Here is a 27696-nt window from a genome sequence, read left to right as displayed (position 1 = left end):
AAAAGCAGTTCAAACCTCACCAACCTTTGGTCAAAATTATTGAGCCCGAATTGAATCAGTCAAACATGAACCATGCTTCCTCTTCACACGTGAGGCTGAAACTCAACCTCACCAAGCCGAACTGACTTGGCTAAGCTTCCTTCCAGTACTGGGAAATCAATCTAGGACCGGGCCAAGAAGAGTACAAACTGAACCACACCAACATAAAGAGAAAAGTAGACTCATCCGAACTCAAGCCTGGATTGAACCACTTAAAAAGGTGAACCAACTTGAGAGAGAGAGAGAGAGAGAGAGAGAGAGAGAGAGAGAGATTGGGGTATCTGTACCACTTCATCTAAGAATCCCATTCAATCCCAAAACGACAAACCGGGGTAAATGTAGCCTGGTTTGCCTTTCCATATTTAACAGATGCCCATCACCCTCCCACGGATTTCACAAAGATTTTTCCATCCCCCCTTCCCACTCTCTCCAAGACTCCAACCTTGCGGTGCCCCTATACTTGGTAATCTTTTAATCATGCCTCTCTATATTAACTGTGTCTGTGCTTCTTCCCTTCCTCCATACCATTGCATTGTTAGTGCCACCCAAGTTGGTGTTGTGCTACTGCTACTGTCTTCCAGATGGAGAACTGGAGCGGTCTCGCTGTGGTGGTCTCGTTGGTGGTGGTCGGTTTTGGTGCTGTCCTGAAGCTGTTGAATTGCTTCAACGGTTGGTACTATGAGTCAAGGGTCGGTGCAGCCCGGTCCTCTCTCCCACCGGGGGACATGGGTTGGCCCTTCATCGGGAACATGTGGTTCTTTCTCAGGTGTTTCAAGTCTGGGAATCCTGAATCCTTCATTGGCAGCTTTGTTTCAAGGTGCACCTTCATCTCACCTCTTGTGAAAAACAAATGTCTTTTTCTTGGTCTGTTTTGGAGCAGTGGGAATGGTCGTTTGTGGATGGTCGTGATGGGGATTGATAGGGAGGGACTCTTTTGTCTGTTGTCTTGTTTTGGTATCAAATCAACGACTCTCTCTCTCCCTGTAACGATGGTTGTTACTAGTAAAATGGAATTTTGGAAGGAAAGATGACCACTAATGGTATCTTCTGTGTTGCAATAATTTGATATTGGAACCATGGATACCTCTTGTGGAAAACATAAGTTTAAAAAAAAAAAAATTCTGTTAGGCTTTTTCATCTATTCTTTTCTTTTTCCCATAAAAGGATGCGTTGGCTAATATAAACTAATGGGGAACAACAGCAACACTTGCATCAAATGATTATCATATTGGAAAATGATAAAAAAAGCGGCAGTCTTCGGAATTTCCTATGTGCACCTCTATGATTTTAGAATAATGGCCAAGTTGGGAAGCTAGTTCTTTCAATTTTGTTAATTTGGTCCTCTCATGTTTCAGGCTTTTAGAATGAGAAGTGCTGAAGTTTACCTTTGAACCACCTATTTTCTTCTTATTTTTCGTGGTGGATAACATACCTGCCTTTTGTTCTCTGGTCATCTTAAAATTGCATTATTGTTTGTCCATTGGACATCATTGAACAAAACTATATCTGTTCTCCCCCCTTTTTATCTTGACAATCATATGCAGTATGCTACTCTGTTCTAGTGTGGCTGCAACTATTATCTTCAAAACCTTCAAAGGGGAATTGAAAAGAAAGAAAGAAAAGATCGCTGTAATTTTTACATGCAGGTCTTCTGCTTTTGAAATCATGGAAACTTTTCATCTGATAATTTTTTTTTTCTTTGTGTAAAATTTTTAAGTATGATGTCATGGGTTGCATGGTCTGTCTCAGATTTCTTCATTGAGATCTTGTCTTTTGAAATAACCTTTTTCAAATTCTCAAGAAATAATTGGAATTTTTTCCTGGATGCAGACTTTGGTTTCTTATCATTATCAGCTGCTTTCCGAACTTGTTTTATGATTTATTATGCTTTTTCAAATTCAGTTAAAATGTCACTATTATCTACACTGTTTCATGTTTTCTGATCATTTTCAGCTTGACAGAGATCAATTTTTCCTCGTCAAAAATATTGCAAGCTCTATTACATTTTTCTGAAGATCCCCTACTGGCTTTCAGTTGTTTCCATTCTAACTTTTATCTATCCGCTGTTTTGTATAGCATCAGTACTCTCATACATCCTTAACTTTGGGTGAATGTCAGACCCAGTATCCTGATTTTTTTTATTCAGTTGTTTAGACTTGCGTGCATGTGCATGTGCAGTTACCTAAATTATTCCTTCTTGTTTTAAGATTTCAGTTGAAGTGCTCCTTAATATGTTGTTCATCTGAACTTGATATTCGTATGTCTGTGTGTGAACTGCAGATTTGGGCGAACTGGGATATATAAAACTTTCATGTTTGGTAACCCAACGATTCTTGTTACAACTCCTGAAACCTGCAAACAAGTTCTAATGGACGATCAGCACTTCAAGCCTGGATGGCCTGTTTCTACTGTTGAACTCGTTGGGAAAAAGTCATTTGTTGGTATTTCCTATGAAGAACACAAGCGTTTACGGCGCCTAACTGCTTCACCTGTGAATGGACCTGAAGCACTATCCACTTATCTGGGATTTATTGAAAAGATTGTAAAATCTTCTTTGGAGAAATGGGCAGAATCTGGACCAGTTGAATTCCTCACTGAACTTAGAAGGCTCACATTCAAGATAATTATGCACATTTTTCTTGGCTTGGAGGGTGACAATAGAATTGTGGCTTTAGAACGTGAATACACCACTCTGAACTATGGTGTACGAGCTATGGCGATCAATTTCCCGGGTTTTGCTTATCACAAAGCACTTAAGGTTTTCATTTTCATTTTTTTCTTGAGCATTTGCTTTCAATTTCATATTACCAAGTAGCAACTAGCAAGTAGGAAAATTCTGTGTTTCTCTTCCATTTCATTGATCGAAGGGATAGGTGGAATTCGATAGCTGGACTGTTGGACTCACATCAAGGAGTCTCAGGTTTGAGTCCCACTTGGGGCTATACCACAGCCACAACTTGGCTATCAAAAAGATCCGAAAATGGGGAAAACCTTGGTCAATTTCTAACTGTCTGCTGCAACCATATAATTGATATATAAAATTGCGATTTATCTCAGTGAAATATAAAATTGTGATTGTTTCCAGGCCCGGAAAAGGTTGATATCAGTTCTTCAATCTATTGTTGATGAAAGGAGAGAGCGAAAATCTGGGAGTCCAAATCATGAAAGGAAAGATATGTTGGATAGACTGATGGAAGTTGAGGATGAAAATGGTCGTAAATTAACCGATGAAGAGATCATCGATATTTTAGTCATGTATTTGAATGCTGGTCATGAATCTTCTGCTCATGTCACCATGTGGAGTACACTGCTACTACAAGAGCACCCTGATGTCTACCAAAAAGCTAAGGTCGAATCTCAATCCTCCAAATTTCCAGTTACCATAAGCTGTTGAATTTGAATGTTCACTTGCTAAGTTTGGGGTTTGAATTTCAGGCTGAGCAGGAGAAGGTCATAAAAAGCAGGCCAGCTGGGCAGAAGGGGTTGACTATGCATGAGATCAAAGAGATGGGTTATCTAAATATGGTTTGTATTCACCCTTTTGTTCTTTTGTAATGGTTACTTGAGCTGTTAAAACTGGGCTCATGGAGATGATCTGCAGGTGACTGATGAGGCTCTCCGATGGGTTAGTTTTTCACCTTTTGTTTTCCGGGAGGCAATTGATGATGTGAAGATTAATGGTATTTCCTTTTCCTTCCTTTGGATCTTGCTGTTCTTTCATTGCTAATGTCAACCGGCTGAGTTAACTTACTGTCTGCAGACTCTGCACTCATTAACCGGATTGTCAGTAGTAATCTTGACTTGGACTGGTCAACTGTTAACTGTCAACATTAGTCTAATCTGGAACAGGGCTGGTATACCGTACACCAATCATGGAAAAGACTAAAGTACATCCAGAAAAAGTTTTTCAATGCTGTGCACAACGAATTAAATAGTAGTAGCTCAGAAATACTTGCAAAGAAATGCGTTGAGAGAGAGAGTAATCACCACTGACAAAAGTTTAATAACATCCATTATTTCCCTCTCAGGTTATACCATACCCAAGGGCTGGAAGGTGCAGGTTTGGCTCAGGAATGTTCACAAGGATCAGGACATTTATGCAGAACCAACTCGGTTCGATCCATCAAGATGGGATGTAAGCAATGTATTTCCCTAAAACATCTACATTTCCATTTTCCATTTTTTGTTACATACATATTTTACGAAATATTTTAGTAGTACACTACTTGAGTGGCTTGTGGACTCAAACGACCTGGCTGAGCCCGTTGGCTCTTGATCACCAAGTAGATCTGTTTGGACCAAGTAAACTGGTATAAATTGATCAAATCTTCTATTTTGATCCACAAGTCAGTGATTCGCAGTCTTGAGGACTTGTATTTGAGCAGAGTAGCACTTAAGTCAAATCACTGAGCCTCCAATAACTACAAAGTTTTCTCCCTATGTCTTTCCATATGTTTGGTTTATGCTTTAGAAATGTTCATATCTGCATGGCATCTGCTAGTCTCCTAAACATCTAAGCCCTACAACTCCCCACTATTTTTATCCATCTCATGATAGCTCTTCTTCAGGGGTTCACACCAAAGGCTGGAGCTTTCATTCCATTTGGAGCAGGAAGCAGACTATGCCCTGGAAATGATCTTGCCAAGCTAGAGATTTCTGTTTTCCTCCATTATTTTCTTCTTGGTTATCGGTAAGTTCTCAACATTTTATCTCAATATTACTCTTGGTATTCTGTTCTGCACATTTGTCTGCCTTAAGACAAGCATGCACAGCTGAAGTAATTGTTAAGAAATATATGTCATGAATTGAAGGATATGCTTTTGGAGTGCCACTTATGGGCGAGAGAACACTTTGCAAATATGACCTCTTATGGGTCAATACATGGAAACACAAGAATGAGCCACAATGGGCTGAGAGAACACATAAAATAAATAATGTTATTGGGGAATAATCCCTTAGAGAGAGTTACAAATGAGAGAGTGGGTAGACCCCTTTTTACATACACAAGAGGCTCCTAGAGAGCCATTGGGACCTACCCATAGGCTAGTTCTAGGCTTCTAGCCGTTGGGTAGAGTTCCAATGACTCTATCAACATTCCCCAAAAGCCCATGAGGCTGGGAATAAATACAGCACAAAAAATAAAAAAAACAGGAAAACAAAATATAAAAATACTTATTTTTGTTGTACATGCAAAAAGACTGAAATACCCCTGAACTCCGAATACACAAAACTGTATATGTAAACACACACACACACACACACACACATATATATATATATATAGTCGGGTAATTTCTGAAATCTGAGGTTTTTCAATTTATGTTGACTTTTTAAAGATGAGTTTATTTCCGTTTTCCTAATGATTCATATCATTTGTTTGATGTTCTTCAATGTGCAGTATTGAGAGGCTTAACCCTGACTCCACACTTATGCACTTACCGCATCCTCGGCCTGTGGACAACTGCATGGCAAAAATAAGCAAGCTGTCTTAGATGTCTACTATTCTATATTGCTTTTTCTTTTGTTAGTACAGAATAAGTGCTTGCTTTTATGTATACATGAACATCATGATGTAATTGCATATGAGTAGCATGCCTCCCGTTGGGCTAGGGCTTTCATGTAAAGTTGCCAAATTAATGAAAAAGAGCACAGACTTTCTTAGCATCATAATGATGTATAGCTGAAATATACAAACCTAATGAGATTTGAAACTGCTATTTCTTACTCTTCCTGGTTGAAACTATCTGGCTTTTCAGTTTCCATGTTATAAACGTAAATGAATTACAATGGAATAGGAAACTAATTCTTACGTTTGTTGAGGTGTTTTAATTGGTTATCCATTTGTTGAATGGAAAGATATAAAAAAGGCCACATTCTAGTTCGAATCTCACATGGGGTTATCCCCCAGCTTGCCTATCTTAAAAAGCCTTACTGCCCAATTTTTTGACAGAATAGTTAGGCAGCCATATTGCATCCATCTTCTCAGTAGCCAGTACGAACTTGATGAAGAATTTTAACCATGAGCAGATCTTGACGGGTGAAATCCTAATCAAGCTGGAAGTTCAGGATTGATGCTTGGTTTGAGATTGGCAAACCAGCTGCAAATAAGTTTGATCAAACCTGAGTGTCCGTCCAGTGTTAGTGTACAGATAGGGATATCAATGGATCAAATTTTGTCCAATATCTGACAGAATTTGATTCCGTTTATTTGCATTCAGTAAGGCAAAATCATATCTGATTATAATAGGATGTGAATATGGTTTTGATTGTTCGCTACTGAATCTGATAAATATCCGAATGCGTTTACATGTAAATGAGTGAATCTGGTATGAGCTTTTCACCATCTGAATCAAAATCCATTTAGCCAACATTTGATTAGTTGGATATGGCATTGGTCATATCCAACCTGAATCCAAACCGTTTACATCCCTATATACAGAGGACCAAAAGGTCATACAACAGTAGCAACCATTAGAGAACCCTTGCCGTAAGGTTGAAGCTGGGTGTACTCCCCAGTGGGCAGGTTGGGGGGGGGGGGGGGGCACCTCAAGGTTTTTTACCAACCAGAGGCGAGCCAATATGCGGTAGGTGATGATGGGGGGGGGGGGGCGTGTTTCCCTTGGCCTTCCCAAAATATTATTAAAAAAAAAACATTAGAGAACTCACTAGACACCTCAAGACCAAGTTGCAACCCCTGTTTTTCTCTCTTAAACCATTTGAAGATGAAGTTGTGGATCGGCTGTTTGCAGATAAAGTTGATGCTTTGAGTGGTGCGGATTTTAACACACTCTGTTTCGTGAGTGTGAATTCTTATTCTGCCCTGTCACAATGGTACTCCATTTCATTTTGACTCATGTTCTGTATACCTTTATATACCAGTTATATTAAAAACTCTATAAAGATGGCCGTAACAAGTCAAGAAGGACCATAATTCCCACTGTAACAGTCTTCCCAATTTCGTTGTGTCAAGGCAGTTCCAAAAGTGGCCAGCCAGTGTGCGGTCGGGTGATGGGGGGGGGGGGGGGGGGTCTCCTTGGATTATCCAATAAAAAACAAAGGCAGTTCCAAAAATGGCCATGTAAGTGAAAGCTGTCACGGTGGACTTGTTGAGCAGATTTAACGACAAAGACAAGTTATTTGTTGTAACAGAATATGAAAAGAAAAGACTGACATGTTTAGCTCATAAATAAAATGGGATTCAACCATTCAATAGAAAATGCACAACATAAAACAAAACACTGGTACATCTCAACTTATCTGAGATGCTGAACAATTTGATGAGGCCCAGAGCCAATTCAACACCGATCCATAGATTTGCCGTGGAATCATTAAACATAGAACAACTGATAGATGAATGCAGTTTTGATTCTAGTGAGCATCCTCATGCTCACAGAATTCAGTGTATTCTTTTGGTCCCAATAAGGATCCCAGTTCGGATGGGTTGCTGGGCTTCACCTTGATCATCCATCCCTCCTCATATGGGCTCGAGTTGATCTGGTCAGGAAAGGTAGAAAGGGAGAGTTACATGGATGTTATGGTAGCAGAAATGAATATGCAAATACAACCATGAACATGAGTGATGCATGCCTCAATTCAAATGGACTAGACATTTCCCTCCGTTGCATTTTTGGGTCAAGCCATATTTGGCGCCAACTTTGGTGGGGCTGATTTGAATTCACTTAGGCCCATTTTGGGATTTTGGCTAGAGGACGCCCTCTAGATCTCACCTCTTTCTCTTTCTTCTTCTTCTTCTATCTCCACTTCTTGTTTCCCCATCATCATCCCTGAGTTGCTGAGCTCACCTTGGCTCAGCAACACGTGAGGAGCTACTCTTTTGGTGGAGTCTCGAGCACACCCAAACCGAGCAAAGGGTCCCGAGCTCCTCCTTGGATCAGGTCACCTTCCACACGTTCATCCTAGCACTTCTGGCGGTCCTACCAGCCACCAGGGGTACCTCCAGCATCTGCAACCCTTCTCAGATGTCTCAGCATCTTGAAGAGGGCGTCCTAGGGTCTAAAGCCCACAGAATGGGTCGATCTCAGCCAAGAAGTCAGGATCGCCCCTACGGATTCCCTCACTTGGGGTGCACTAGCTGGCTAGAGACTAGAGTGTTGGACATCGAATCTTGATCTCAGTTTGGGGTCGCAACACGAGTAAGTGTACTTTCAGTATGCATAATGGAACAATTGAATGGTAATCTTAAAATTTCGGATATCATTGGAGTAAACCTTTTCTCTTATGAAATCAATATTTTTATTAATTAGATTAATAGAACAGGGCTCCTGAAGCTGCCAGAATGGTTTTGATATTTATGTTATTAGCATCGCATTTATATGCCTTTAAGTACATAAGTAAATTCTTTTGCTTTCATTACCAACAGCAGCCCCATAACAGTAGGATCTGATTGTTATATGCTCTTTGTTTCGGACAAAGCGATCAAAATTCACCTATTATGAATGCATAACAAAAAAATTGTAGATATGATTGAGTGTTGAATAATCAGTTCACTTCTAAATTGAAAATCTTGTTCAGCATCTTGGTCAGGAGTAAATCTTAGACATACATTTCTGTGATAGAATTTGCCAGTTTTATTGGGAATCAGCAGATTATATGCAAGAGAAGAACGAAAAATAAAAGAAACTTGACATGTTATTTGGTTATTATTCTTGATTGTGTTCTGCCGTGCAGAAGCAGAAGTTTTTCTTTCTGGTGAAGTAAATATAAGAAACTCATTGGATTTTAAGTTTTGAACACTTACTAAACCAGGGGCTTCACTCAGCTTGGTATTGACCTCAACAATCTCTCCAGAAACAGGTGAATTTATGTCACTGGTTGCTTTAACACTCTCTACTGCTCCAAAGCTTGCACCTTTTGAAACTGAAGCACCAGGTTCTGGGAGATCCACAAAAACAACCTCCCCAAGATGACCCTATGCACAATGTACAAGTTGCAAGCAATTCCAGTTTTGAGCTTAGTTATGAGAAATCTTAAGCACAGAAGAGTTGTCGAAGAAAAGAAAACAGTTTGCAAATACAAAACTAAACAACGAACAAATTGAATCTGGTAACTAGGAAGTCAATGACATCTGAACAAACTTAAATTATCGATTACTTGATACAAAACATGTCTACTAGCCATGGCTGGAGAGCAACCTGAGCATGGTCTGTGATGCCAACAGTGGCGACTGATCCCTCGTGCTTCACCCATTCATGTGATTCACTATATTTCAATCCATCAAGAACTGCAAATAAGCAACCAAAATGAGTACTTCAAATGATAGATGTCCAGTTACTAGGAAGATCAGGGCCCTTCCTATTGTCCCCTTCTAGAACAAAAGCTGGAAGGCTAAAGAAAAGCAAGTCTCGTAATTCTGGGTTGCTGTTCAGATGAAAATAATGCCAAGTAGCTTGAGAAACCAAAAAATGGTGATCATGTTAATTTTTCCTATCAAAATCGTAATTCTGGGTTGCTGTTCAGGCTCTTTTTCATGTGTTCAATAGTAAAATGTCCATGCTTGTTCATGCACATGCACACAAACATGTGAACAGACGTTTGTATTTGTGTCTGTATGCACGCGTGCGCACACACACACACACACACACAGGGAGATGCATGTTTCAGTCTGTAACTTGGGAGACATGCTCGCCAACTAAACTTTGAACTTGCCTTTTATATTTTGGTGGGAGCATATTTGCTACTGTTGTTTGTAGGTACAAATGCCTCTTCTTTTTTTTCATTTTTTGGTTGTTTTTATGAAATGAAATCTACTTTTTTTTCTTAGTGAGAATTGGCTCTTACATAGTAAAATTATGACACAATTTCTATACGGCTTAAAAAATCAATGGTTATAATGTGTGGTACTTTCTCAGGCCATAAAATTGAATTTTTTAGTCAGAAAAACACGATTCAAAAGCTGATTCTCTGTTATTTTGAACATGCTGAATCCATCTATGAGGTCCGATTAGATAAAACAACCTATGCTATGATGATCTAGGGGTGTTTATATTATAAATGCAATTGAGTCAGATCCAGGATGGAAGCCTTGTGAATTTTGGCTGTTCTAGATCCAAACTACTTGCATCCCTGTTTTTTATATTTATAACATGATACCATATAATGGTACACACTCTTGTTTGCATAGATCTAGCCACCAAATGATAGATCTAACTATACAGATGTGTTCAGCAAAATTTATTTAGTATAAGAAAAGGTTTTATCATGTTTCATTTTTGAGACAGTAAATGTCAATGGCTCACAATTCATGAAAATGAGGGTGATTTAAAAATAGCATAAAGCATTATATTTGAGTCAACTTTAACACATCAGAGTAATAAATAAAATATGCTAAAAATGATCCAACGGTTAGATTTTGCTTTTGGAGCCTAGATCTATGTATATATAGTGTGTACCACCATAAGCTTTGATGATGCTATAAGCTACGGTGGTACTAGTGGTACAATACAACAATAAAAGTGCTCTCTCTTTCGTACACAACAAGCTTTGTTTCAGATTGATTTGATGTAAAATTATAAATATTTTATCATCAAATTTTAATACAATATCAAATATTGATTTTTTACCTTTTTAAAATACACACCTAAGCAGAAAGATGCTTAATAAAAATATATTTTTTATTAAATAAACAATGATAAATACATATAATGGTTCATATATATATATATCGGACATTTTCCCTATTTTGGTTTGAAAAATAAAGAAAAACATCTGAAATTGCATTTGCCCTTGACACCCTCGGACCTCATATTTTCGGATCTGAGGTGGTGTGTGTGTGTGTGTGTGTGGGGGGGGGGGGTTGCTGATGTGGCATGGGCCCCACAGCAAGATCCAAGGTCTAGCAAATGGTGGATCTCAGATCCGAGTCTGAGATCCTTTTGTTTTTCTTTTTTTTCATCCTTCTCATACGAAAGGGAGGCTTGCTTCCTGCTGAGGATGAAGTGCACACCCCAGCAGGAAAGTGTGTTCAGGGCCCACGCAAAACCCTTTCTCATATATAGTGACAAAAGTTAAAAACGGCAAAATATAGGCAGCCGAAAACTCTTAAGAAATTGAAACTTTTTTTGAAAAACTCACGTTTTTTCTGCAAAATATTGGCAATAAAAAATATTTTTTATAAGAAAATATAAATAAAAAAATATTTAAAAACAAAAACCACACGGTTTTTTACGATAAATCGCCAATAAAAATATAAAATATCGTGTTTAAAACAGGCTATTTTTGTTTTTGACGAAAAATTCAAAAGAAATTACCATTTTGAACTTTCAGGTAATTTCTCATGATATTTTCGCCAGAAATCTCGTGAGATTTGTCACTATACCCTTTCCCCATTTTGACGTGAAAAGTGGGTCATACCCTCTCCCTTGAGGAATGATTTTCCTGCATGAAGCTCCGTATCGCAGGTGAGTGGCGTCCCAACCCCCTGTGTGTAACAAATGGCCCCTGAGCGGTTGTTTCACGCTTTCATCCCAAATTGTGGGAACCGGCTATTTCTCACAATGGGTGAACAAACAACGGTAGTGTGGGTGGCACCCGTTTTCGTAGGAAACGCTGTATTACCTGCCAAAATGGCTTCACGGCTCCCCCCTGGGGAAGGGTTTTCCCGCCTGACGCGGTGCTTTTCCGAAACTTGCGCCCTTTCTTAAGAAAAGCACTCTAATCCCACGGTTTCTAACAAAAGTTCCCCTCCCTTCAAATCACACTTAGGTGCTGTCCAAGAAAGATGCTTATTTCCAAAAAGAAAAATAACCTATTGAAAACTCTCTAGAGGCCAATAACTAAGGAACACTTGCTACTGAGATACCAATCCAGAAAATTTTCCATTTTCTACAAGCGATTGACGTGTAAAGATTTTAAGATTTTCTGTGGTAACAAATTCACTGATTGTAGTTTCTGCTATTCTTAGCTCCCCACATCCCGAGAGAGAGAGAGAGAGAGAGAGAGAGAGAGAGAGAGAGAGAGAGAGAGAGAGAGAGAGAGAGAGAGAGTTACCAGTTGAGAAGTATCTAGAGAGGTAGAAAGAAGGAAATGTAGATGAAATGGTTTTAGATCCGCAGCTGATTCTTAGTGCGTTGGCTGTTGAAGATGCCCACATCCTCAGTGCCATATCTCTCTCTCCAAGCTAAACAATGGAATGAGATGAGATGGGCCACAAATAGCTTTTAGATTTCAAAGCTGCGCTTGGTTCTTGGCTTGGATGGATGGTTGGTGGACATCAAGAGCCTCATCCTCAAATATATCCCATCCTCTCTCTCTCTCTCTCTTTAGTTTTTCCAAAGTATTTGTTATATGTAAAACTACATGTGACTCCACATACTCGGGAGGTTCTAGGAGCTTTTTTTATCCTTTTTCTCTGTTTTCCTGTGAATAAATTGATAATATCTAACTGTTCACCTACTTTAGCCAAATCCCATGTACACAACATACTCATTCTTATTACCCCATTTAATAGAATGGTTTTTGGCAAAACGGTCCCCCACCTTATAGGCCGTTAGCAAATTAGTCATTGCTTTATGAAATTTTGCAAATTGGTCTCTGCCTTTTCTATCGTTAGCGCAGAATGGTCTCAACATTAAGATTCCGTCAATTTAACTGGGGTCACATAGTGACCATGGTTAAATGCATGGCAAAAAACCCAAAATGCCTCTCAACAAAATGATTTAGCACATAACAACCTTATATGTCCTACCCCTCTTCTCCTATTGCCCTAACCCTCTATTTCTTCCACCTGAAAACTCTCAGGTAGCATCCGTCAGCTCTCAAGCACCATTTTCCGGCAAGTCCTCAATTCTTCCCGACATCTCTCAAGCGATCTGTTGAAAATCCTACTCTCTCTGTCTCTCTGTTCTGTGTTTTGTGTCTCTACGATGGAGAAAGAAGCAAGAGTGATTGGGTTTTGCTCGTAGACTCAGTGTATGTCAAAACAGTGAGGGAAGAGAAACGGAGAGAAAGAAGAGAAGAACGATGTGGGGGATTTGGGAAACAACCTGCGTCAAGGGAATGCTCTTTTCTGGATATAATTTCTTGTTAATTTCCTGTGCACAGGTGTTGAAATCAAATAGCCTCCCTTTTTGTAGCAGCTTCCATCCAATGTAATTTAACTCTTGTGTTTTGGGTATCCGAGTTAAAAACAAAATCAAAATTGTTGTGAAAGTATATTTGTTAGGGCATGCGTTAATTAGAGAGAGGGCCCGGCAATCCATGCGTTAATGAGAGAGAGAGAGAGAGAGAGAGAGAGAGAGAGAGAGAGAGAGAGAGAGAGAGAGAGAGACCACTTGGCCATGAAAGCAATGATTTTCTTTCCACTATTAGGTTCTTTCACTTATAAAAAAAATCTAACAATGATATATTTTTTCTTTTATATTAAAGATTTATCCAACAAGTTAGATATCTCAATTATACATATATTAAACCCATATAAGATACATATTTTAAAAATAATTCTTAAGACACGCGAGTAAAGTAAATGTAATCTTGTTCTTTTCAATCATGTCATGAACATATTGATATTTCACCATTATATTTTTGCTTTTAAAACTATTCGTTACACTCTTCATGAGAGTGATAGTTACTTGATTGTTGCAACAAATTTGCACTCATCCATTAGTTATATGGTGCTTCAAATATTTGATGAAGTAGCTTATTCAAATGGCAAATGTGACAACATTATAGACAACGTACTTAGCTTCTTGGGTATACTAAGATATGCAACCTTATTTCTTGCATGACCAAAAAACTGCACAAAAAAGTATTGGTTAATCTTAGTTTTGAGTCCTTTGACCAATCCCAGTAGATGGTTTAAGTTTGCTCGACCTAGAGCCTACTCACTTCAATCCCAAGTCAACAACAACTCTTGGCTAGGGTTTTGACTTGGTTCTAAACTAACTAAGGGATTCTTAACATAGTCGCCAATCTCATTTTTTGATAAGAAAAAAGTTCTTGAGATTATTAAAAAAATGTTTTTTTAAGAAAATATAAAAATATGGTATATATACAAATTTAACAAATAAAAAAATGATGTAGATTGTACTCACTTTTGGCACCCTTCTTTGTTTTGGCCGAGACTAGAGAAATATGTCAAATATAACCAATTCACTACTCAAAATATGCCCAACATGGCTACTTGATTTTTTTACACTTTTGCCCTTTTGTTGCCTAACAAATTAGATGCCTTGGTCATGTAATTGTTGCCAGAAAAAAAATCAAGCTCCATATAATTGTCACATAAAAAAATCCGGCTCCATGTCAGTTGTCGCTTGAAAAAATTAGGCACCACGAAAGTTGTCACCTAAAAAATTAGATGCCTAAATTTGTAGGCAACAAAGGGCAAAAGTGTCAAGTAAATAGTAAATTGGCCATGTTCGTTATATTTTATATCTTGCTATTAACAATTTTATTTCTAATAAAAATGAGGGTTATTCATGTCATTGTTTAAAATAAATCTATAATAAAGAAAAATAAATAGCTAGCCCATAAAGATCTTGATAAGAAAAATGAACCAAAAAATATGTACCTATCATTCACTTTTGGCACAATTCCTTGCATAATTTGACTGCGACTTAAGAATTATGTCATGTTTGTCATATTTTCTAGTTTGCGATTGTTAATGGTATTTTTAATAAAACTCAATGCCAACAATGTCTTTGTCGGAAAAATGAATAACTAACAAATCAAGATCTTGATAAATTTGCAATGAAAATTAAAAAAATGAATTTTGCATTTTCTACAGCTTTATTAGGAAATTATCATATGATAAAAATATCACAATAAATTCAAAAATATCAACAATATATTTTTGCCCTATTTTATAGTCAATGTTGGGGTTAGGCAGGACCCCTACCTGTATATTACAAAAAAAATTATGTAAATCATTTTACAAAGAGTGCATCAAAATTGTTGCGGATAGGATATTAGTCTAGTGACTTATCCTTCCATATGCACTCAGTAGATTCAAAGACAATATGAGCCAAACTAGCCATTTCATTACTAACTTTTGGACAAAAATGAAATTGGCATCTCATGAAGGATTGCAACCCGTGAGTTAAGGAGAAAGGCACCTGGTTGGGGCATTATCTTCCTTCTATATTCTGGTTGAGAGTTTGAATCTGTTCTCTACAAGAGGCTTCTACTGTGATGGCCGACTCTGTTGGGATGTTGGCAAGAACCATGCGCCAGCATTCCCAATCCTTGTTTGAAACTTTCCCTGAATACCCATCCTGCTTAAAGGAAGCACACTAAGTGGTCACGCAAGGTGAAGTTGATTCTCCATTGTTGCGATCTAGTACAAGCTAAAAGAGATTCAATTTCACCCAACTAGCAGGTGGTGGGGTCCAGCTCTGTAAGTGTTACATGCTCCAGATCATATATAAAAGGTTCTGAATTTGGACCAGTAGGGAATCCTGAGCTGGCAATAGATGGATATTGCAGTTCGAGCATGACAAAAGTGAGCAGATCAAACCTGCGATTCCTGTGACTAGGAGCTTATGGTTGACGTGTTTGGGGTTCTGAACCCTGATTGATACGGTAAGAAAGTAACCTAAGGTTTCTTGTGACTATGGGTTAGGAGATATGAGGACAGACTCGGTCAGAACAACTAAATCAGGTAGGTCAAAACTAGGTTTGGTATGCAAATCAGAAAGAGATTTCAGTCGAAATCTAAAAGGCCCGAGTTAAGAGATTTTAGAGGGACTTAGGGTTGTGTGTTGGGGTCTGATATAGGTGCTAGGGTTCAGATAATAGTTCAGGTTGGATCGTTGGAGAGACTGATGATGTCAAATGGGCAAAACTACATGTTCTGTCGAATCGATAAGATGCAGTTTTGGGTCTTAGAGATAGGTAGGGTCTTGGCTAAGGTTGGCATCCATTATGGGGGTTAGGTGATAATCTTAGGAAGGATTGGAAGGGTTATGCACATTCATGTAGGGTCAGGTAAGGTGTAGAGGGCCAGAGAAGGTGAAACAACCCACAAAACAGGACTGCGTTGCTTCTATAGATGCAGTCTTGGTCTAGATGGCTTAGACGAATTCAGAGAAGGTTAGGGACTGGTCCTAAGGTAATATAGAAGCCCATAAAGTGTTGTATATACCTGAGACAAGTTCGTAAGGAAGGTTGATAAGGAGAACCACAGTTGGCAGGGGTAGATTGATTTTCAAGATAGAGATCACGACACAACGACAATACGAGTATGAGGACTTGGGTCCTTGTAAAGGATGAATGACCAACCTAGGGAGGCTTGATTTTACATGGATCACAGAGAGGAGAGCGAGAAATGTGAGAGAGGAGCGAGAGAGAGAGAAAGGTTTAGGAAATCAATTTAATCTCATTCAATGATTCAAAAGGACTTCTTCAAACCTCTATATATAGCATGAGGGTCTACAGTAGAATCCTAACTCAATAATAAAATTAAACAAATCTATAAGCTATAAAAGAATCTTACTAAGAAACAAAAACTATACTAGAGAGAGAATTATAAAGTCCTACCTGTGTCATGACTCCTACTCTAATTAAAAGTCTTAATTAATTAAGAAAGAAAATCTAATTAGACTTTACCTAATTAATATAAGAAACATCTAGAGAGGAGAGACCCTCCAATTAGACGCCTCCCATATGGGCTCCGCCGAGTGACTCTCCTTAGTTTTGACATGGACATGTGTTAGACTCTCATTTCTTCTAATATGAACATGTGTCCATTGACTTTTTTTATAATATATTCAGCCACATAAGCTTTCACATCAAGATAATAGACCCCATACACAAGCTAGAATCATCTCTCTATGGGCATGAGGTGACATCTGAGATTTGAAGATTTTTTAGACCAGACTCTGTTTGAGACAGTTCTAGATCCAGATTTTTTGTAGAATTTTGAATTTCACACGACTTGTGTGAGACTATGAAAATAACAAAAAATAAAACTGATTTTTTTTTATTATTTTTCTCACGTTTATCTATATAATGACCATAGCATATCCACAAATCAACCATAAATACCAAACCATTAATTTATTGGATTTTCTGTAATACCAAACCATCAAAATCTGCTCTGCCCACAAGAGATAATTTTTGTCTAATGTTGCAGCAGTCATAACCCTCAAATTTGTACCACCACTGGGGCTCAATTTTTTTCTGAGACACCTCTCAGATGTTTAGAAGGTCTCTATAAAAGAATTTGGCTAGAGGTGATTCGGTTTGAGAGCTATAGTTATTTTTCCATAATGAGTTGGTTAAGAAAATCATGACATGTTCATACAATATAAAACATGATAAATATAAGATAAACACAAACATCAAAATGCAATATTGATTTTCAATTATGCATTAACCATATATACTTCACCTAGACTCATAAAAATATTATATTATCATAAAACATGCATCAGATCTTATACAATTAATATATTTTATGATTTATGTACATATTATCTAGTTTAAGATGCTAGTATGCAAAATCATCATAGAACACATAAAATAAATTTGTAGAAACATGATTCATAGTATAAACACTTGAAAGAAAATAAATATTCATTCAATCATGCTGAAAACAAAGATATAACAATCTTAAATCATGTAGGAACACAAAACTATGTGTTTCACACTATTCGATTTTTCAGTTTGGTCGTTCGGGTATAGTTTTACCAAAAGCGTATTTTTAAATCCATTTCAAAATATGGTATTGATTTAAAAATAATTTTAAAACCATTTTCTAACTTGTTCCATATCTAATCCACCATGGACCAGCCTGTAGAATCGGCAAGACGCATGATCTATACGCTTGCATTCACTCTATGCTATGAGTAAGATGAATCCTACCTGAATCGTGTTCTCGATGAACTAACGCTTTTGTCTCCTGTCTTAACACCTTAGAGTAGCTTTAATGGCTACCCACACAAAACCCTAGGTGTGGAGAGGAAGAAGAAGAAGGTAGAAAATAGAATAGAAGAAAGAAGAAGATGAGAGAGATATAGACAGAATTAGAGAGAGGGGTTTAAATAGAGAGATAGAGGGGCGTCCCCTCCTATTGAACTCTCTCTCCTTCTAGAGTTTCTAACTCTATCTTATCAAGAGGTGGGCCCCACTAGGTGGGACGTCCCACCTTGGAGACTCCTTCGTGGAGTCTCCCAACAACTCTCAAACTCTCTCTAGATTTTGACTTCCTAATCTCCATAGTCTCTTAAGAGTCCTACTTAATTTTTTCCTGAACCCCTGTGGGCCACCACGTTGACACATGGCACCCTACTGGGTTGGGCGTGACTCTTTAGGTCTCATAAGGAACTTGGGTTGAGTCCCAAATATATCCTGGTCAATTTTGAAAAATCAAATTATGAATCCGATCCAAGTTGGAACCCCAAAATGAAGGTCAATCCATTTTGAAAATCATATTTTTTAAACCAACCCATATCCAAAATCACCAAATCGGATCTTCTACGAGATCTATAGCTCATAACGGATCTAACTAGAGTCCTAGTTCAACTTAAACTCATGAATTTGACCTGAATTTATCTTGATTTTAACTTGAATTTAACTTGAACTTTGCTCAAATTTAAAAGTTAAAATGAATAAAATTCACAGGTGTTACACTGCCTTACCAATCCTTTCTAAGATCCTGAAAGGATCAACATACCTGGGGTTGAGTTTACCCTTCTTGCCAAAATGAAATATGCTCCTAGTAAGGGAGATCTTGATGAATACAAAGTCATCTACCTCGAAGGTAAGATCCCTACGCTGACGATCTGCATAGCTCTTCTGATGGCTCTGTGCTATGCAAAAATGATCATGAATAATCTGCACCTGATCAGTGTAATGCTGAACTTCCATAGGTAACTCAACACTGCAATTGCCAACATCATCCCAGTAAATAGAAGATCTACATGGTCTCTCATAGAGTGCTTCATATAGTGCCATGCCAATGCTTGCATGATAACTGTTGTTATATGCGAATTTCGTGACTATTCCAATCACTTCTCCAATTTAAGGTGTATGCTCAAAGCATATCTTCGAGGGTCTGAATGGTCCTCTCAGACTGACCATTCATCTGAGGATAAAACTTTGTGCCAAACTTTAACTTTGTACCTAGAGCCTACTGAAACTAACCTAAAAAACGTGAAGTAAAGCAGGTGTAACAATCAGATATATAATCGAGATAGGTACATCATGCAAACAAACCACTTCCTTGATGTAAAGATCTGCAGAGCTCTCAAGAGTCTGAGTGACACGAATAAGCAAGAAATGTGTTGACTTGGTCAATCTATCCACATTTACTCAAATAACATCATACTGATGATGAGTCTTGGGTAGTCCCACAATAAAACCCATAGTGATCTCTTCCCATTTTTACTATGGAATCTCGATAGTCTGTAATAGACCACCAAGTCTCTGATGCTCGATCTTGACTTACTAGCAAGTCAGATACTTTGAAACATAAACTACATTTTTCTTCATGTCATTCTACCAATACCTCTTCTGAAGGTCCTTGAACATCTTGGTACTACAAGGGTGAATGGTATATCAGGATTTTGAGCCTTATCAAGGAGCTCACATCTCAACTCGAGATCGCTGGGCACCCAAATATGATCCTTTATATGGATACCTTCGTCCTCTCCTTGGTGAAAAGAGGTGTTACTCACCTAGATAAGGGCTTACGGTTTCTCAAACTGAGGGTCCTTTTATTATACTGCGATGATCCTGTCAAAAATATCAGGTTGCATGACTAAGCTAGCTAGCTTGATCATGCATTGGCCCACAACAAAGAGCCTCCATGCAATAAAATTCTTTGGCAATTTCCATCCTCCACTAAGACAACTGGATAGAATCCCACTAGTCTTTCTGCTAAGCGCATCGACTACAATATTAACCTTACCCAGGTGGTAAGAAAAAAAAAGTTGTAATCCTCAATAAATTCTAACTATCTACGCTATCGCATATTCAACTATTTTTCAAAAAACAAATACTTCATGCTCTTGTGATCTGTGAACAATTTAAACTGCTTTCCTTACAAGTAATATTGTCATATCTCTAATGCGAAGACTATAACAGCCAACTCAAGATCGTGCATTGGGTAGTTGCACTTATGAACCTTTAACTGACACGATGTGTAAACTATAACCTTACCATACTATATCAAAACACAATTCAAACATGTCCCTGAAGCATCTGAATAGACCACAAAACTATCACTACCAGATGGCGAAGACAAAACTGGAGCTGATGTGAGCTTCTGTTTAAGCATCTATAAGCTCTCTCCACACTTATCTGACTACTCAAACTTGACTCATTTTCTTAAAAGTTTTATCATAGGCAAAGCAATACGAGAGAAGTTTTGAATAAATTATCGATAATAATCAGCCATACCAAAAAAACTCCTAATATCATGGATGTTTTATGGTTGCTGCCAATTTAACACTGCCTCAACCTTGGTGAGATCCATGCACGCCATCCACTGAAATCACATGGCCAAAAAAAGAAACTTTCTTGAGCCAAAACTCACATTTAGAGAACGTAGCATAGAGTTGGTGCTCCTTAAAAATCTTCAAAACAACACACAAATGCTCCTAATGCTAATTCTCATTCTTTGAATAGATCAAGATATCATCGATAAAGATAATCACAAAAGAGTCCAAAAATAGCTGAAAATATGATTCATCATATCCATAAATGCAGCTCGAGCATTCGATACATAACCTCATAGATCTATCTTTCTTCTTTATGAAAAAATGGGCACTCTCCACAGTGATACGCTTGGTAGAATAAATCCATGCTCCAAAAGCTCTTGGAGTTGCTTCTTCAGCTCCACCAACTCAGTTGACACCATACGATACGAAGCTTTAGAGGCTGGAGCAGTCTTTGACAAAATCTCAATGCCAAAACTCAACTTCACAAAGTGGTGAGAGTCCTAACAATTCATCCAAAAAATATCAGGGTAGTCCCACACTACCACGAACTCTCTAAAGATGAGACCTTAGGCTCCACATAAGTCAAACTTATTGAAAAACAATATTTCCTTTGTTCACATACCTCTGATCTTTCAGAGATAAAACAACACAATGTCCCAAGAAAGGTCTAAACACAAGATAAGCAATCTCGGGACAATCAGGTCATTGTAGGACTACCATGCCCTCAAGACAACAAATAATGACATAGTGCTTGTAGAGCCAATCCATGATAAGGATGACATCAAAATCAGTCATCTCAAGCAAAATAAGATTGGTAGGCAAATTCTGCCCACACAACTCAACAGAAAAATGTGGCAAATAATAAGCATAGATACAATTATCGCCTACGTGATTGCTAACATCTAGCACATGCTTCAAAGATTCTACAGGCAACTGTATCTGACTAGCAAAATGAGCAGAAATAAAAGAATATGTAGCTCCACTATCAAACAATACTAGGGTGTTTCGACCCGCAACCATAATATTACCTTGGATCAAGTCACTGTCCTATTGGGCACTCCCAGAAGCTGCATAAACACAACCAACCCTTCTTTTGCTCTCCCTGATGCTGAGGCTACTTGCCTTTCGCTATCTGCTTAGCTACTCTCCTTGCATCTTTATACTTCTTAAAGAAGTTCTGAATGAAATGGTTACCCTTGCTTCTACTTTCCCCCAGCCTTCATGAAAGACTTCTTTGCTGGCAGTGTGAATCTTGGCTTGCCATGAAACTTCCTCTTCTGCTAATATCATCCTCCCCTAGATTGCTGCCCCACTACCTTACCTTAGACCTTCAAATTAGTTGCCCAATCCTCCTTAAAAAAAATAGCCACCTTAATAGCCTTGGTGAGGGTTTAGGTCCCCTGATAAGTACCTTAGTTTAAAGCACAGACTTTAAACCCCTAGTAAACTTCATCGCTCACTCTTCCTCAGTGACGTATACATGTGGGAAGAATTGCTCAAGTTCCCAAAACTTGGAGATATAATCTGGCAAGGACATAGCTCTCTGCTAAAGCTCCAAAAATTCTTGCATTTTCTTGGACTTCTCGTGCTTCGGGAAGTAGGCCTTGAAAAACACATTAGTGAACTACACCCATGTGACTGCCCGACTCTCAAATTTAACCTGGTGGACTGTCTCCTACCATCACAGAGTCTGCTCCTTCAATAGATAGGTGGCAAAGTCTGCCTGTCGTTCCTCAAAAACCTGAAAAATACAAAAAATCTTTTTTATTTCCTTAATCCAGTTCTTAGTTGCAATAGGGCCCACTTTTCCCTTGAATACTGGGGGTCCATGTCCATAAATTTATTATATCCGACCTCCCTCTCTGCATTCTGGCATCGCTCTACCAGGTTCTGCAAGTTGGCCCCCATGACATCCATGGTTGTCAACTGCCACTGCACCACCCCAACTACGATAGCAAGTTTCTAGGAGGTCATTCACTCACCTTGCCCATGCCATCTGGACAGGTAAGCAAACACACACATCAATTATGAGTCATAGCATATTTCTAGTTTTTTCAGCAAACATCAAACCATGGTTTCACAATTTATAGTAACACATCTCACAAGTGCATATCAATAATATCTTGTAGAACAAATATTATACCTGTGAAGGCGGATCTGCTTGCAACTTAAAGTCACTCTTACCCTTTCTTTGATACCAACTATAACATCCTTAAAAAAATCCAACTTGTTTAAAACTTTTTCAAGCCCAAAATTTTGTAAAAAATTTAAAAACTTTCTTTTTATTATAAAGTTTTGTATGATTCCCAAGAGTAATGTGTCAACGAGTTCATCTATGACTGCATTCTAATTGTTCCAAATACTGGATCTACCATTTAGCATTGTTGATACAAAGTGCTTTATAATCTTCCTGTACACGTATTCTGAAGCAAAATCTTTTTCCTGCAACATATATGTACTTTCCTCTTACAGAATCCCTAAGCTAATTGCTTCCATTTATGCCCCTTTTGGCTTCCTTTTTCTTTCTATTGTTATGTTCTCTCATTATGATGAACTACGTCCTCTTGCATGGAGTTGGTAACTTGGTAGGGCTTTTAATGCCAACCAGTAGTATAAGGTGTGACACAATTAGGATGATGGTCTCATTTCAACTTTCATACATTAACAAGTTAACATGGAACTTTGTTTTTGTGAGGCACATCACTTGATTCGTCTCTCCCTTTCCAAAGAGATGGAGTTATTCCTCTGCTTGTAGCTGTATTTTACCATGGTTTCATTTTCACTTGCATATATTAACCAATTAACATTGAACTTTGTTTTTGTGACAGGCATCACTTGATTCATCTCTTCCTTGCCAAAGAGATGGAGCTATTGCTCTGCTTGTAGCTGCATTTTACCTACTATCCAGATATGTTATACACTGCACATGGTCACATCAGAGGCATATTCTTCACCTTCCATAGTCTTGGCTGCAAGAGGTGCCCATGGTGGCAGGGTTATCTTTGATAACTATCGTGAGACCTACTTTTGGCCACGCCAGAATACACCTCCGGATGCTAAAGTGATGTCATGGTGGGATTATGATTATCAAATAACTGCCATGGGAAACAGAATTGAAATTGTGGATAACAACACATGGAACAATACACACATTGCAACTGTTGGACGTGCGATGTCATCATATGAAGATGAAGTGTATGAGATAATCCAAGCGTTGGATGTGGATTATGTGCTTGTTGTTTTTGGAGGTGTTACAGGGTACTCTTCAGATGATATAAACAAGTGATCGGATAATCTTCCTGAGTTGTAAATTGTTGCTTTATTTAATCTGTTAGATGCTACATATTTTTTGCTTTCTTGTTGCAACTTTCTCAACAAGGATGCATTGATGTTCTAAAATTAGATTTTTGTGGATGGTATGCATTGGAGGAGGAGTATTCCCAGTCATTAAAGAATCATATTACCTTGTGAATGGTGAATACCGGGTTGACTAAGGGGCAACTCCAAAGATGTTGAATTGTCTCATGTAAGTTTCTTTGATTTGTATGCCAACTGTTGGCTTTCTGTTGAGGGCTGACTTAAATTTGAGTTGAAACTTTGTACTATTGTTTTTTAGAAGAGAGATGAAGTTGTACTGATTTTGGTTTGTCAATTTGTTTTCTGCCTAATGTTTATATGGTCATTGATATTCATTGGTTCAACCTTATTCTTTGTTAGATGTCAAAGTGCAAAAGAGAACTTCAATATCTAGCTTTTGTATGCTTTCATATTTTACATATATCCTGTATAATTGCATCTACTTTGAATAAGATATTTTTTCCAGTTTTCTGTATTTATCAGACTTAGAATACTGAATGCTAATCCACATGCTCACTCGAAGGCATGCATGATGTGCTATGTATAAGTAGCCTTCCACTAATGGTTGTTTTTAGCTTTTGATTTCTTTGTCTGATATTGTATAAAGTTGATACTTGAAAAAATCATGTTTTGGAATCTCTGTTAAGTTTCTTATACACTCAACTTTGAAATAAAGTGGCTACAATTCTAGGTGAATATGAAGGTTTAAAATGATCATTTGTATTTTCTCTGTATGTCTTACATTTGTTTTTTGGATCTGTAGTATGTTATACTTCTAGAAACTTGATGTCTGGTCTTCTTCATTTCTTACAGTGTTTTCTTATAATCTTATAATTGCTGCCAGTGGGTTGTCCGAGGAGCAGTCAATGTAGACATTCTTGTGAACCCATCTGTAGAGGGCGGGGAAGAAGATGAAGGTGTCGATGATCAAGCTGTCAAAGTAGTGGATATTGTTGACACTTTCTCTACCCATTGCTAGATCGTTGATTTTTCCTTTGAATTTTATGCAGGTGTTGATTTTATACTGAACAATGTGGGTGGTTCTTACTTCCAGCGGAATCTGGACAACTTGAACACAGATGGAAGGCTTTTCATTATTGGCACGCAGGGTGGTCCTATTGTTGAATGCAATGTTACTTGTTTCATAGCAAGACGCCTCACGATACAAGGTATCCTTTCAAACACCACACCAAATGCTTTAAAAGATTTGTTAACATTGCAATTCTTTGAGAAAGACAACATGGTCAAAGATTCCACCAAGATGGTCCAGTCCCTTGAGCTAATGCATCTGGTTTCAATTAACAACCTCCACTGACAGCCATGAAACTATCAAGTCCACCAACCACTAAGGTACCTTTTCAAGTTAAGAGCACTAAGGTGATTGTTTAAATTTATAAAATGAATAATCTTTCCTAGTACTTTCTTATTCTCAATAATTCTTTAAGATGATTGATGAATCTTTAGGAAATTAAAAATATCTGTAATGGGGTCCAATCAATTTAAGGCATGAACCAAAATCTTTGGAATAACAGTTTTTTATAATGAGTTTTGTTTGAAGATGAAAATGTACATTATTCTGGAGGATCTTAATGACATCATTGCTATCAGTCTGTTGGGGAAACTCTGCCAACTGTATTGAACTATATTTCTGGTGAAAAAAAAATCCTTAGCTTCTACTTCTTGAATATATGAAATCCTTTAAAAAAATGACCCAAAATATTTTATGAATTTATTAATTTCCATTAAAAACATAAATGTCAGTTTCTCAAAATGGTACTTTAAGAAGTCTTTGTCCTGTATATCACAACGTTGTCTCTATGGTGGATGTGGCTGATGTAGCTTATAAAAATCAAACATTCACTAAATTTGTTTGGTCTGTGTGCTATTAACTCATCTTTATGTGGGTATGTGATCTGTAAACACAATTCAGAAATTTCCATTGAAATTTACAACAATCGAATAGTAGTTAGTTTTCTCCATTCAGAATTCAAATAGAATTTTCTATTGAACATCTGCAGGTGAAAAAAATAGTGAGAAATAAAACACTAAACTTAGTATATTAGACCCTATGCTCATGGAGAAGCACCTTACTCAGACACCACAAAACTGACATGTCACACCAGTTAACCAACTGAATTTTTAAATATATATAACAATAATAAGACTCGGTCAAAGTTGTGCCCATTAGGGGACACGTGATTAGTTGTGGAGCCTGATTCAGAGTTTTTTTTCTTACAAAAGGGGGGTCCGGAGGTTCCCCCGGCGCGGGTCCAGTTAACCATTTTTTCTTGGGCTTATGTTTGAGACCCGATTTCATATGGATCATACCCGATTTTTACTAGCAGTTTAGTTAAAACTGCGTAAAAAAACCTTAATTTTTGGTCAAATGAGGACTTTGACCCTCATTTGATTAAAAAATTCAAGGTGTGTATGCCTCGGCTTGAGGCGCGCCTCACCTCGAGGAGTGCGCCTCAAATCGTATGAGGCGCACGCCTTGGGGCTCTTTTTTTTATTTTGCGATGGATTAGCGACGGATAATATCCGTTGCTAATATTCAGCGATGAGTTTTCGATGGTTTGCAATGAATTATATTTCATCGCTAATTCTGTCACTATTTTAGCGACATAATATAATCCATAGCAAACCCAAATCAATGCTTATTTAGTGACGAACTCACGATGGATCATGTTCGTCGCTAATCTATTATAAATTAGCGATGAAAGTAGCAACATATAAGTTCTGTCGCTAATTAGAGACCAGGATTATGCGACGAACGCTATCCATTGCTAATCCACGTTTTTCTTGTAGTGGAAGTCCTCGTATTAAGTAGGGCCAAAAGAGAGTGCACAATGCTTGGGTAAACTCTCTCCTGGTAATCTCCTGGGTACGCTCATACCATTGGAACCACTTCACTGCATCCCCTTCTAAATGGAATGATGCGAGGACTTTTTGATGTTTTGAAACTTGAATAATTGTTCTGCTCGATAGAGCCAACTAGTTGGGTCATCTCCCCTAAACTTAGGGAAGTCCAACCTTGTGTATCATGCTTGAACTGTTCCTCCGTTGTTTACTTCTGCACAATGATGATTATTGTTCTTTGATATCTTTCGATTACTCTTACTGGCGGAGAATGCCAATCTCTCATATTGTGTGCTTAGGGTTGCTAACGTCTCCCGGATTTCTTTGAGAACTGTTGAGTGTTCTTGTAGCTCCTCCTCAACTTTGGTGTTCTCTCACGCAGTTGCCGTAAACATGTGTTGACCATAAACAAGTCTGAGCCTGCTAATGGCTCTGATAACAAATGTTAGGTCCGCTTCCCAGGCCTCCTAGTGCACAACACAATGTGAAGATGAATCAATAACTTCATTATTCAGCCTGCAAAGATTTACATATAGACTTGCCCTAAAAGGTAGCAACTCTATACCCAATAAACTCTTAACAACATGAACCTCATGACAGAAATGCAAATCACAAGAGATAAGAAAGCAAATCAAATGAGATGAGGCTAGATGATGCTCCCTATGCCACGCAGGCTAATTTTATAATGATCCTACCTAGGAAAAAGGACTAACATACTTGAGTTTCAATTTGAACATTTCCCAAAATAGAAATTAGGGCAGAGCCATTATCCATGCTTTCCCAAAGTATTCTTAATGTTAACATGGAGAAAGATATGTCCTCTAAAAGCAACCTGGCCCTCGAGTTTGAAGCTGATAACTGATGATTTTGATTAGGCAGATGCTTGGTCAAGCATTATTAGATGATAATGCATGTTTTTCCTAGATTTTTTTTACTTGGATAGTTAGAGAGAAACTTCTGATTTTTTTGTAAGCAACAAGTACGATCAATTGAACTCGCACCACCCGTTGGTGTAAAACCCCAGGTCTCTGTGAGGGCAGAT

General features: G+C 38.0%; 2 protein-coding genes across 2 annotated transcripts; one reads left to right on the top strand and one right to left on the bottom strand.

Annotated features, from left to right (window-relative positions):
- Positions 1–560: 560 nt before the first annotated feature.
- Positions 561–5754, top strand: LOC149845384 (ent-kaurenoic acid oxidase 2-like). The gene is made up of 8 exons (XM_089995727.1): positions 561–856; positions 2320–2797; positions 3125–3388; positions 3475–3564; positions 3641–3719; positions 4068–4174; positions 4608–4729; positions 5438–5754. The coding sequence occupies exons 1-8, from the start codon at positions 621–623 to the stop codon at positions 5529–5531; spliced, it is 1470 nt and encodes a 489-aa protein (XP_089851853.1). The 5' UTR covers positions 561–620; the 3' UTR covers positions 5532–5754.
- A 1438-nt stretch (positions 5755–7192) lies between these two features.
- Positions 7193–12319, bottom strand: LOC149845383 (glycine cleavage system H protein, mitochondrial-like). Its single transcript, XM_089995728.1, has 4 exons — positions 12046–12319; positions 9192–9280; positions 8798–8968; positions 7193–7533 (listed from the first exon to the last, which is right to left on the bottom strand). Exons 1-4 carry the CDS (start codon positions 12158–12160, stop codon positions 7408–7410), a joined length of 501 nt encoding a protein of 166 aa, XP_089851854.1. The 5' UTR covers positions 12161–12319; the 3' UTR covers positions 7193–7407.
- Positions 12320–27696: the final 15377 nt, after the last annotated feature.

This window comes from Nuphar pumila, chromosome 2 (genome assembly GCF_984573655.1).
Source record: "Nuphar pumila chromosome 2, dmNupPumi1.hap1.1, whole genome shotgun sequence".
In the NCBI taxonomy this organism is placed as follows: domain Eukaryota; kingdom Viridiplantae; phylum Streptophyta; class Magnoliopsida; order Nymphaeales; family Nymphaeaceae; genus Nuphar; species Nuphar pumila.
The sequence above is the reverse complement of the archived record's forward strand: the minus strand, read 5'-3'. Positions and strand labels throughout refer to the sequence as shown.

Bases quoted from the DNA above. Each gene is read 5' to 3' on its own strand.
- LOC149845383 (XM_089995728.1), bottom strand. From the start codon at position 12,160: ATGGCACTGAGGATGTGGGCATCTTCAACAGCCAACGCACTAAGAATC. The intron at 9,281-12,045 runs GTAACTCTCTCT...GCTTATTTGCAG, and splicing joins CTCTAGATACTTCTCAACTG to TTCTTGATGGATTGAAATAT. The intron at 8,969-9,191 runs GTTGCTCTCCAG...CATTGTGCATAG, and splicing joins GCATCACAGACCATGCTCAG to GGTCATCTTGGGGAGGTTGT.
- LOC149845384 (XM_089995727.1), top strand. From the start codon at position 621: ATGGAGAACTGGAGCGGTCTCGCTGTGGTGGTCTCGTTGGTGGTGGTC. The intron at 857-2,319 runs GTGCACCTTCAT...TGTGAACTGCAG, and splicing joins ATTGGCAGCTTTGTTTCAAG to ATTTGGGCGAACTGGGATAT. The intron at 2,798-3,124 runs GTTTTCATTTTC...GATTGTTTCCAG, and splicing joins CTTATCACAAAGCACTTAAG to GCCCGGAAAAGGTTGATATC.